We start from the raw sequence: 11,579 nt of genomic DNA, 5'->3' as shown, positions 1-11,579 counted from the left end.
GTTCCAATCCGATCAAATTGCAATAGCTAGCTACAATGCGACTTTTTGAAGGGTGTTCAAGCCTTGAGGGCTGCAATGATCTCCTTGCCGACGCCGAAGGCAGACGCGGGGTTCTGACCCGAAATGAGGATGCCGCCCGATTTGTCGACGATGACCTTCTCAGCCCATGGCTGTGCCTTGTCGAACTTTGCGCCGCGCTCGATAAGACGCGACTCGACGAGCCAGGGGATGGCCTTGGTAAGGCCCGCCTGTTCCTCCTCCTCGTTGGTGAAGCAGGTGACGTTCTTGCCCTTGACGAGGTACGAGCCGTCGGAGAGCTTGACGTCGGTGAAGACGGCGGGAGCGTGGCAGACGGCGGCGGTGGGCTTGCCTGCCTCGAAGAACGCGCGGATGAGCTCCTGCGAGGTGGCGTCGACGGGCAGGTCGAAGCAAGGACCGTGGCCACCGGGGTAGAAGATGGCGGCAAAGTCCTTGACCGAGTCGGCAGAGAACTCGGAGAGCGGACGGGTGTTGGACACCCACTGCTGGGCAGCAGAGTCGTTGAGGAATCGGACCGAGTCTTTGTCTTCCTTGAACGCCTCTACGGAGCTCTTGTCCAGCGGAGCCTCACCGCCCTTGGGCGAGGCAGCCACAAGCTCGTAGCCAGCATCCTTGAGCAGGTAGTACGGGTGGGCGATCTCGGGGAGGTAGTAGCCAGTGGGGTGGTCCGAGCCGATCAGCTGGGTGTGCGAGGTGAATACGACGAGAATCTTCTGCGACATGGTTGGCAAACTTCTTTCGGTGTGGTCTTGGTTGGAGAGAGGAGGAAGGAAGCCGGAACGGCGGGTATTTATTTGAGCCTCTTGCTCAGAGGCTGAGAAGCAGGTCGAAGCAAACATGGGATCGGAACGGGGACAGCCTTGTGGAGCGGCGCACGGACAGAACTGGCAACGTCGATCTGCATGAGCCGCAGTTTTTTTGGTTCACATCGCAGCGCAATTACGCCTCCACATGCACTTGCGCTGTGCCGCTGCGTCTCTTCGGCCTGTGACGTCCCATGGACGGCACACTTGCCGCGGTGTGTCACCATGGCTGGCAATGCAAAAGTGAGGGAAGACATCCAAGTCGGCCTCTCGTCAGCCGCACCAGGCACCGATTTGGCACCGATGGTGCACCACCGGCGGCGGCACGAGCTCTTGCTCATCTTTCGTACGCCTCTCCTCGTCTTCGCACGGGCGCCTGCCGAACGATCCATCTATAAATTGCAGAGCGAGCATCTACGGGGGCTGTCGTGCAGCTGACTGGCCTAGTAATACGAGTGGCCGCTTCACTTTCGCTGGTACTTGGCCGCGGCGGTGTTGAACTGCTCGCGGAAGGCGTCGTCCCACTTCTGGACGAGCGGGATGCCGGATCCAGCGCTGATGACGTCCTGATCGGCCTCAAGCCCGCGCACAAGGTCCTCCATGAACTCCTCGACCGTGAGCGAGCTGGTTGCGCCGAGGTGCTTCTTGTTGTCGTCGGGGTTCTCGCGCTCCCTGTGCAGATCGGTGCCTACGCTCGGCGGCACGATCTCGACGATCCTGACGCTGGTGTTCTTGAGCTGCACGCGCTGCGTCTCGGACCAGAAGTGCACGAACGATTTGGTGCCGTTATAGATGGGGTTGATGATCGAGTACGGCACGAATCCAAGCACGGAGCTGACGTTGGCGATCACGCCGAGCGGCTTCGACTTGAGATGGTCGAGGAACGCCGTGGCGAGATGAACCGGCCCGCGGATGTTGATGTTGATCTCGTTGTCCACCTTGTCGAGCTCGAGGTTCTGCACATCGAGCGGGCGCTGCACGCCGGCATTGTTGATGAGGCAGTCCACCTCGGAGTGCTCGGCCAGCACCTTTTTGGCGAAGGCGGGAATATCCTCGACGTTGCCCGTGTCGAGCACATAGTAGGGAGCGTCCGAAAGCTTCTTGGACGCCTCGACGAGCTTGGACTCTGTGCGGCCTACGAGGATGACCTTCTTGTTGAGTGAGAGAAAGTATTCGGCCATTGCAAAGCCGAGACCGCCGGCACCGCCGGTGATGACGGCGCACTGAAAGTCGAGCACCCTACTGACCATGATTGCAGATGTCTTTGTTGAGTTGCGCGTAGCTAGCTATTGATGGAGAGGTATAGATGGCCAGCCGGAAGGGTCAAGTCTAGCAGGCTGTCGGTTGCTCGCGAAGAAGCCAGGCTCGGGTATCGCCCGAAGCATGACGGTCACCGCTACGGATGCTGACACGGGTTGCGGACGCAACCTCCACTCCGATTTGTTTTCGTTGAATGTAAGGCCGATCGTGAGTGACAATACAGAAATGGAAATTTCAGAGCGACAGTGAGTACCGCATCGGTTACGACGGATGTGGAAGTGGAAGAGGGCCTTCCGGCATCGGCTGCAGCACCGCCGCTGTCTCTGCTCATCGCCAGTGAGCCTTCGCCTAGCAGCTGGCACGCCAATTTGACCGTATCGCAGTCGCATGCCTTCGCGTGCTTGCTGGTTTGAGGGCGGTGCGTCTGTGCCCTCTCACTTGCCCGTGCGCTACGAAGACGGACGGCCAGAGAGAAGGTGCGGGACACGGCCCAGGCACCGAAAATTTGGTTCAATTTCAAAGTGCGACAGGACGATTGGTGCCCACGTTCGCCGGCCTTGACAGAAGAATGAACTCGCGCATTGCATCTGCGCCATGCAGCCAAGTCGCCCACTGCTCTTGTGCCCCACCGCGACAACCGGAAGGGTCCTCGAAACTTCCAAGCTTCCAACGCTTCTTCACTCCGCCGCACATTCGGACGGGCCCAATTTTTTTTTTCACCGGTGCAGCCATCCCACACTCTCTTATCGACAAGGCATGAGATTCCCGCAGTGGGCAGGAGGGGCCATTGTTGAGAGCCGCATGCTTATTCATTCCACCGGTACAGTCACAGCGTCTACCTGTGTCTTCGAGTGTAGAGCGGTACTGTAGCGTTGGTGGTGGTTCCTGGCATCTTGCGAAAAGGAGACTTGGGCTGAGCTGACAGGATCTGAAGATTGCGGAAGCAGCAGCGACAGAGAAACATCGATTGGAAGACCGCACCGATCGTGCATCCGCAGGCACAGCGAAGTGCGGCACACCATTCGACACCTTAACCGCGAGGGTCGACGTTTTCCAGCTTGGTTCGATCCTGTCTCCTTCTCCTCCTCTATCTCTCACGCCATTCCATCCCTCGTGCCCTGCTGGATACCCCCTCCCCCTCCCTTCCCTCTTGGAACCGCTCTTCCTTCTGCAGGTCGCTCCTTCACCAAGTCGACGAACCTAGCGCTTTCGTTCCCTTCGGCATCCCGTATCTCGCCTCACTTGCTCGACCGCCCACCTCCTTGGTTCTCGGCTTCGTTCGGCTCGGCACCTTTGCATCTGCTTCGCATCGCTCCTTGTTCCTGTCTCTGCCTATCGCCTCGACCGACTCTGCCGCCGCCGCCGCCGCCTTCGCCGACTTGACCGCCTGCGGTCCAACCACGCATCACCGTGCCGACGGCCTTGTTGCATCTGCAAAATTCGGCGCACACCTCACCGGTCTCTCCGCCTCACGCCCTCTTTCGTACCCTTACCACGCTGTCTCAGAAAGCACGCTTGCGTCCGCTGTTCCTGATAAAGTTTTTGCTCAATCTGCTCCGCCACTTTGCGCAACCCTCGGCCGCTGATCCTTGCCTGCTGGACATATAACAGCACTCATTTGTCTTCAACCGCAAACGACCTTTCCCTCGAACAAACAACCCATCTCTCGTTCGTCCTTCTCGCACACTCCGCCCCTTCAATATGGCAGACGAACAGCCCCAGTGCAGTGGACCCGGCGATAACTTCACCGGCTCCATCGGTCTCCGCGTAGGCGCCATCTTTATCCTTTGGGTCTCGTCCACCGTGGTGACGCTCTTCCCCATCCTTACCCGCCGCGTGCCCCGCCTCCATATCCACCGCGAAGTCTTTGACTTTGCAAAGTACTTTGGCTCCGGCGTCATCATCGCCACCGCCTTCATCCACCTATTGGCACCGGGTGTCGAGGAACTCAGCTCGCCATGTCTCAACGACCACTTCCAGAACTACCCCTTCGCCTTCGCCTTTGCCATGATCGCGCTCTTCGCCGTCTTTGTCGTCGAGCTCTTTGCCTACCGTCTCGGCTCGAAATGGGCCAACAAGCTCGCCTACAACCCGCACATGGGCGGCCACCATCATGCGCTCGAACACCACGGCGGCCTTGACCACGACCACGCCCACGAACACCACGACCACAACCACGGTCACGTCGCTCCTGCAGCCAAGAACGCCCCTTCCGAAGACCTCGAGGGCTCTGCCGCCGACGTCTCTCGCTCATCCCCCGCTGCCGAGGCCAAGAGTATCGACGATGCCAGTACCGCCGTCGCTCTCTCGTCCCAGGCATCCGAGATCGTCGGTGTGCTCATCCTCGAGTTCGGCGTCATCTTCCACTCGGTCATCATCGGCATCACGCTCGGCACCACCACCGACTTCACCGTGCTCTTCATCGTCATCATCTTCCACCAGATGTTCGAGGGTCTCGGTCTCGGCTCCCGTCTGGCATTCCTGCCGCTCAAGATGACCTCCTGGATTCCCGTCATCGGCGGTCTCGCCTACGGCCTCGTCACTCCCATCGGCCTCGCCATCGGCCTCGGCATCCGCAACACCTACAACGGCGACTCGGCCACCGCCAATTACGTGACCGGCACCTTTGACTCGATCTCGGCCGGTATCCTATTGTACACCGGCACGGTCGAATTGCTCGCGCACGAGTTCATCTTCAACGAGAGGATCCGCACCGCCTCGCTCACCAAGCTCTCGGTCAGCATCGTCGAGATGATGGCCGGCGCAGGTCTCATGGCTCTGCTTGGCCGATGGGCGTGAGAGAGCTTGCTTCGTTCTATAGATTTCGTGAACCCCCCAAAAACGCACTCACGGGCCCGTCTCGACATGTCATCGGAACCCGCATCGGAAGCCGCCCGATTCATGTATTCAGTACCTTGGCACTTTGCTATCGCATCCGCGTACCCAGCACACTCAAAGCGTCGTGGAAGTGTCGTGTGCCGTCGTCGTATCGGCCTGAATGGCATCAGATGTGCAAGGAGGATTTGAGTCGAACGAAGAGGTGGATGCGGCCTCGCTCGGTGCGGGGTCGGCGCTGCGCAAACACTAAAAGCTCCGGACAGACGAGCAGACGCCGAGACTTTGTCGACAAGCATCGCCCCGTGCGCTCATCTCGCGCTCCCGCTTCCGCACCTCCAGCAAGCAGTGTGGTATAAAGCTTCCAGTGCTCCCGCAATCCTCGACCTTCCGCACGCCCAACAGCCCTTCTCCTTGACTTCCTACCAAGTCAACGCTTCCGCTCCTTCAGCCTTCCTCGCTTCATCTCGACACACCCCTCGCTATCAGTCTCGAGTTCGTCATCGTCCTCCGCTTCGCCATCGCAGGTAAGTCGCGGCTCTCTCCACCACTAAGCAACTCACCACGACTACTGACCTCGTCGTCGTCATCATCCTTTGCTTTCTAGCCTACATCATCCTTGTCTTCATCGACCGACCTCTTCGTTCGAATCGAGTTAGCAACATGGCGTTCTTCACTGGTGGTAGCCGCTTCCACACTGTCAAGCGATCGGGCTCCCCCGCCTCTTCGGACGACGGCAAGTCGAAGCTGCTTCCCATGCTCGACGAGATCGATGCGCTCGACGAGAGCAACGCGGGCGACGAGGACAACACGGTCGACGAGAGCAACACCATCGTTGAAGACATCAAGCCCGTCAAGCCCGAGGCGGGTTCCTCTTCTCCCTCAGCTGGCGAGAGGAAGACCCGCCGCCGCACCACCGAAGGTGAACAGCACGCCATCATGGCCATGGCTATGGCAGGCAAGAAGCCCGCCGAAATCGCCAGCATCCTTGGCCTTCTCCCGAACACCGTGCAGAAGCTCATCACTCGCAAGCAAAAGCAGGCCCTCGGCATGATGAACCTCGAGCAGCTCGGAAAGACCTCTCCTGGCAAGAGCAAGACTCGCCGCGTCAAGAAGCACTGATCCTGCACGCTCATTGCAGCTCAGTGTAGCAATGCTTTAGCCGTGCCTTCGTCGCTCCATCATAGCGTTCGCGTTCAAATCAGATCGTCAATATCAGACCTACTGTGTTACTGCAAGTGAGAAGCCCGTGTTACTGCAAGTGAGAAGGCCATGTTACTCCAAATGTGAAGCTTGCGTGCGAAGGACTGAGCGCATGACTTCAGTGCGATGGAACGGTGTGGAAGTCTGTGTGCCTCAGGAAGCGGGGATGCGGAAGTGCGGGACAGTGAGCGGAAGCGGAATGGGTGTCTGTTGACCTTCAGCGAGCAGACTTGCACTTCCGCACCTGCAACAGGCAGTGCGGAAAGAAAGCTTTCGAAGATACTTAAGCCCTCTTGCACCTCCGCAGTCCCTCCTCCCTTCCTCCATCCCCTATCCCCTCGCTCCTCCTTCCCAGCTCCGCCTTATCGCCGAGCAGCTTGCATACTCGTTGGTCGACACCACTGACGACACACCTTTGCACCCTCAGCCCTTCGTATCCGCCTTACTCACCGCTCGTCGTCATGTCGACCTACAGTGGTGCTAGCAGCTGCACCACGGGCAGCACGGGAGCTCCCTCCGAGTCCGAGCTCACCACCAGCTCCGCCTGGTCCGAGTGCGAGTACCCCTCGTCGGAGACTTCCGAGACGGAGATCATCGAGCTCGACTCGGACTCGGACACGGACACGACCATTATGGTTGACGACAGCGAGTCGTGCTACTCGCGCGCGGGCAGCGTCGACTCTTCGGTGATGCTGCTCGCCACCGTCCGTGGCACCAGCCCCGCCCTGTCCATCGATATCAACGACGCCAAGGACCACAAGGTCAAGGCGGAGGCTAAGCCGCGCGGTGGCCGTGCTGGTGGTAACCGAAGGCTGAGCGAGTCCGAGCAGACGCAGATTGTGATGCTGCGCGAGAAGGGCTGGACGTTCCGTGCGATCGCCGAGGTGCTCGACTGCTCGATCAGCACCGTCAAGAGCTTCGTCTCCCGTCGCAACCAGAAGATGAACAAGTTCATCGCAACGCTCCCCGGCGCAGCCGGCGCCAGCAACGCCCACGGTGCTAGGTCGGGCACTACCCGTGGCCGTCGTACTGGTGTCAAGAACGGAGTCAAGAACGAGCGCGACGTTGGCATCGGCGGATCCCGCTTCATCAAGAAGGACGAGCCCTAAACATTCTCGCCGTCGATGGTGCGCTTCATGGTACCTACGCATGTCGACGCCACCTTTTGCGATCCGCACAAGGTCCTGCCCTCGTCCAAACGCGCCGGCAGCGTACTGCCTTCTTCCTCTCCGCACCTCCGCTGATGGTCAGCATCGCCAACCGTCGCCTCACGATCATCACCCGCAACCACCCTCATACGACTCGGTGCATCTAAGTCTCACTTCATTGCGATGGCGTTACATACTCGATGCGCATCTAGACCGCCCACGCGGTCCTAGCTCGATCCTTCCTCCATAGCACATGTGCGCCCCTCCTCGGGCCGAGCAAGTAGCCTCGATCGAGTTCGATGCGCATGGGTGTTGCGCCGTCGTCCTTGCCCGCATCTCCAAAGACGCGCTGTAGCCTCTTGACTGCACTTGGCCATGCGAAGACGGTAATCTCCTTCAGCCCTCTGCCCATCCTATGGTCTCCTGCGGGCCAGGTTCGCAGCAGCTGTAGAGCCTCGATAAAGTCTTGCATGTCGGCTTCGAGTTGAAACACGTCTTGATCGTCATTGCTTGCTGCGTGGTCGTGAAGCCTCTGAGTCTGTGCATCCGCCTCGAGGGTGGGAAGCTGAGTTGGAGACCAGGTGTCTCTGCCGTTTTGAAATGCCGGTCCACGTCGGCGCGTGACGAGTCGGAGCTCAAGTTTCTCCAGCAGCGGGAGTGTGACCCTGAGCTCGCGTGCGGTGGCTGCATCCATACCGAACACGAGCAACTCGAGCTCTCGCAGGTCCTCGAACGTGGGTAAGCTCAGGTACGGAATCGTAGTGAGCTCGGTGCAGAGCCGTGTTGGCTGCGGACCCTTTTCGAGTCTCGACACGGTGCCGGTGTGGAGGGCGCCCATACTGAACAGATCGAGACTAATCTCCTGCAGGTGCGGGATGGCGAGCAGCATCTGCTCGATGCCCACCGCCAACGGTCCATGGTCGGCGAGCGCCGAGGGACAGTAGCCAGACGCATCGAATTCGGAGCTTCCGATCTGCAGTCGCCGCACATGCTTACCCAGCGCCGGATTGTGCAGCGCCAGCGTGACGCGGAACGAGCGAAATGCCGCGGGCGTGTGCAGCGAGACACTGTGGTACAGCTTTGGGATGATGAGCTGGTAGTACCTGGGTGAAAGAACCAGCATACTGGTCGGACACGATCGCGGTTCGTTAGGCGAGAGACTCGGACATGCGGCGAGCACGAGGATGTGTGATACCAGCTCCTCAGGCAGCTGCGGGAACGCCGCCTCGCCAGCCGAGCCCTTCATAGCTTCAGCGTCCGAGGTGTCAAGCGTGGCCTTGCGAGAGGTGTTGGCGTTTTCCGGCCGGCTCGGGTGCGTCCCGAAGTGAAGAGGGAGCAATTCGGGGGCGACTTTGGCGATGGCCCAGCGAGCGATACTTTTGAGTCGTTGGCCGACGCGCGTGTCGAGCGCTTCGTATGCGAGCACGTGCACGAGGCTCTCAATCTCGGGATACACCGGCACCTCGATGCGTCGTTGCGGATCCGTGACTGCGATCCAGTCCCTCCTCTGCGCTGCGGCGAGCAAACTTGCTGTGGCACGGTTGCCTGCTGCGGCCCTGCTTGGCGCTGCCGAGCTCTCCGAGTGGATGTGCCTGTGCACGAACGGCCTAAACACTCCAGGAGCCTGAACGCTATCTGGCAAGTTGGTGCCTCCGATGCCGCCGCCGTTCCACTGCGTGGTGGGTACGATGGGCGCGCCCGATGGCCACGTTGTCGAGCCGAGCAGCAAAAGGCTGGTTTGTGGCGATGCCGAGCGCGATGTCAGCCGGGCCTGTAGCCGTGCGCCGAAGCAGTCGCAGATGCGTTCTAAGCCGTTGCGGAAGCCGAGGTAGACGAGACGCGAGATGACAAAGGCGGCAACGGCGTCAAGCAGCAGGTACGAAGCCGAGAATACGGCCATGAGCGCCCACATGCGAGGAGTCAGCACGGCGCGAGCCGAAAGCGATGTCTTGAGCGCGGCGATGACAAAGGCGATCGAGAACGAGCGTCGAGCGATGGTGGTGCGAGTGGAGAATGGTTGGTCGCGCCGGCTGTTGTCCATGCCAGCAGTAAAAGAAGTTCAGACTGCAAGCAAGCCAGTGGCTCTATGCGGCTTCACATGTCAGCCATACCGTGAAGTCGTGAGAGAGTTTCGCCCGACTGATGAGCAGATGAGGACAAGAGATGAAGTGGGGGAAAGTTGGGACCGGCCTATTGAGATTGGTGGGGATGCGTTCCCGCTGCTGCACTCGAGGCATTACCCTGCATGCAGCCGGGATGCACTGACCGCCCTCTCGGCTGCCCGATAGTGCGGCGGCGTCTCGCTTTGCTCCGCCTCCTCCGCCCCAACTCGCCGCAGAGTAAAGTTACCGCTGAGCCGGTTCGTTCCTCGCCCCAAGGCCGGTCGCCCCACACTTGCGTATTGCTAGCTAACAATAGGCGGGAACCGCGGTGGGCACTTTTTCAAAGGATGTGAGATCGAGGCTGGCTTTGGGTGTTGCGCTCGAAAAATGGCTCGCGCGGCAACACATTTTCGGGATGACCGATCCGAAGTCGACAGACAGGACAAATCCACGGCCAGCGGACCCTTTGGCATGCAGAAGCGGATCGGCCCAACCGACAAGCCAACGAACTGAGCCTTCTTCGCAGCCTTCTGCGACCCATCATCCCTGCTTTAGCATCCTTCGACGCTGGACTGCGCAGAATGGCAGCGAGTCCGCGAATAAGAGCCGCCAATATGAAGCTGCTCGCTGCGAGCGTCGTGCTGGCCGGCATTCCCGCAGCACGCGCCCACGGACATCACGCTCATGGTCCCGCTGACAACTCGGTCCCCATCGACAGCATTCTCTGGATTCACATCGGAATACAGACGCTCGCATGGTTCTTCCTCTTTCCGCTCGCCATGGTGCTCGGCCTCGTGCGCCACCGCCTGCACGTGCCCCTCGCCACCGCATCCCTTGCGCTCACCGTCGGCGGCTACTTCCTCGGACACGGCCACGGCGGTCGTCAGTTCCCGCACACAGCACACGGCACCATGGCCTCTCTGCTCGTCTTCTATCTCGCTGCTCAGACCTTCCTCGGCGTCTACCTCAAGCTCCATCTCCAATGGCGGCCCGAAAAGTGGATCCGCCCAACGCTCGTCACCATCCACGGCTTGCTCGGCAAGAGCTTCCCCATCGTCGGCTGGGTCCAGATGGTGTTTGGCGTGTCCACCCTCCAGTCGTGGTGCTTTGGTGGACACCTCGGCCAGTGTCTGGCGCACTACATCATGGGCTCGGCTTTCCAAGCTTACGCTGCGATCCTCATCATCATGATGAAGGCCGGCGGCGACTGGCTCCAGCGTCGCGGCCAGAGCCAGGAGTGGTTCGACTCGTGGGTCATCATGCTCTGGGGCATCGTCAACACCTTCACCGAGCACCACGGTGGGCCATGGACGCACAAGGACCTGCAGCACACGCTCATGGGCGTGCTCTGGTGGGCAGGAGGCGCCCTCGGCATCTGGCTCAGCCGCGGAGGCAGACGCAACATCTTCCCCTCCATCATCATCTTTCTCACCGGCTGGGCCATGAGTGCCCACTCGCAAGCGCTCATGATCTCCACCATGGTGCACTCGCTCTTTGGCTACGCGCTCATGGGCGCCGGTATCGCCCGCATGATCGAGGTCTGCTTCGTCCTCCAAGGTCGCCCCACCGGCACCACGCGCGAGTCGCCCGAAGTGCCGCTCGCAAGCCAGATGGCGCTCAACGGAAGCTGGTATCCGATCAAGCCATTCCAGTACCTGCCGCCGTACCTGCTCGTTGCCTCGGGCGTGCTCTTCATGTCCGCCACCGATGAGGAGCTGCGCTGGGCCGATGCACGCGGCGTCGACCATGCCACATGGGGCCTCATCGACTTTAGCGCGTCCATGCTCGTCTTCCTCTGGATCAACGTGCTTGTTGACCTTTACGTGGCCTACGGCGGACGCTACGGTGCTGCGCGTCACAACGCTGCACAGGCTAGAGCGGCAGACCGCGAAGCACAGCCCAGTCGCTCATTGTATTCGCGCCTCAGTCTCGGCGGCAATACTACCGATGCTGCCAACCCGGCTGCTCCCCGCTCTCGAGCATCCGCGGCCGCAACGGCAGCTGTGGAGCACCACGAGCTCAACGGACTCACAGCGAAAGCTCGAGGCAACTATGACGATGGCATCGCCGAGCCCAACCACGTGCTCTTTGACGAAGAGGACGAGGATCCGTTCGAGGAAAAGGACCGCGACGATCAAGAGAGTAGCGGCAGCAGCGCAGGCCGCGGCCGGATCCAGCTCTGACACACT

General features: G+C 60.4%; 5 protein-coding genes across 5 annotated transcripts; 2 read left to right on the top strand and 3 right to left on the bottom strand.

The window, feature by feature from the left end:
* Positions 1-56: 56 nt before the first annotated feature.
* On the bottom strand, positions 57-878 carry PAN0_001c0787 (thiJ/PfpI family protein; the record flags this gene model as incomplete). Its single annotated transcript, XM_014804402.1, has 1 exon — positions 57-878. The coding sequence occupies one exon, from the start codon at positions 876-878 to the stop codon at positions 57-59; it is 822 nt and encodes a 273-aa protein (XP_014659888.1).
* A 428-nt stretch (positions 879-1,306) lies between these two features.
* PAN0_001c0786 (short-chain dehydrogenase) lies at positions 1,307-2,092 on the bottom strand (the record flags this gene model as incomplete). Its single annotated transcript, XM_014804401.1, has 1 exon — positions 1,307-2,092. The coding sequence occupies one exon, from the start codon at positions 2,090-2,092 to the stop codon at positions 1,307-1,309; it is 786 nt and encodes a 261-aa protein (XP_014659887.1).
* A 133-nt stretch (positions 2,093-2,225) lies between these two features.
* On the top strand, positions 2,226-7,249 carry PAN0_001d0785 (ZIP zinc/iron transport family; the record flags this gene model as incomplete). Its single annotated transcript, XM_014804400.1, has 9 exons — positions 2,226-2,297; positions 2,390-2,499; positions 3,277-3,628; positions 3,714-4,897; positions 5,194-5,290; positions 5,389-5,464; positions 5,545-6,044; positions 6,100-6,125; positions 6,448-7,249. The coding sequence occupies 9 exons, from the start codon at positions 2,226-2,228 to the stop codon at positions 7,247-7,249; spliced, it is 3,219 nt and encodes a 1,072-aa protein (XP_014659886.1).
* A 247-nt stretch (positions 7,250-7,496) lies between these two features.
* Positions 7,497-9,329, bottom strand: PAN0_001c0784 (uncharacterized protein; the record flags this gene model as incomplete). The annotated part of the gene is made up of 1 exon (XM_014804399.1): positions 7,497-9,329. One exon carries the CDS (start codon positions 9,327-9,329, stop codon positions 7,497-7,499), a length of 1,833 nt encoding a protein of 610 aa, XP_014659885.1.
* Positions 9,330-9,971: 642 nt separating this feature from the next.
* PAN0_001d0783 (uncharacterized protein) lies at positions 9,972-11,573 on the top strand (the record flags this gene model as incomplete). Its single annotated transcript, XM_014804398.1, has 1 exon — positions 9,972-11,573. The coding sequence occupies one exon, from the start codon at positions 9,972-9,974 to the stop codon at positions 11,571-11,573; it is 1,602 nt and encodes a 533-aa protein (XP_014659884.1).
* Positions 11,574-11,579: the final 6 nt, after the last annotated feature.

This window comes from Moesziomyces antarcticus (genome assembly GCF_000747765.1).
Source record: "Moesziomyces antarcticus DNA, scaffold: scaffold_v10001, strain JCM 10317, whole genome shotgun sequence".
Lineage (NCBI taxonomy): Eukaryota > Fungi > Basidiomycota > Ustilaginomycetes > Ustilaginales > Ustilaginaceae > Moesziomyces > Moesziomyces antarcticus.
Note: the sequence above shows the minus strand (reverse complement) of the source record. Positions and strands in the feature narration are given on the sequence as shown.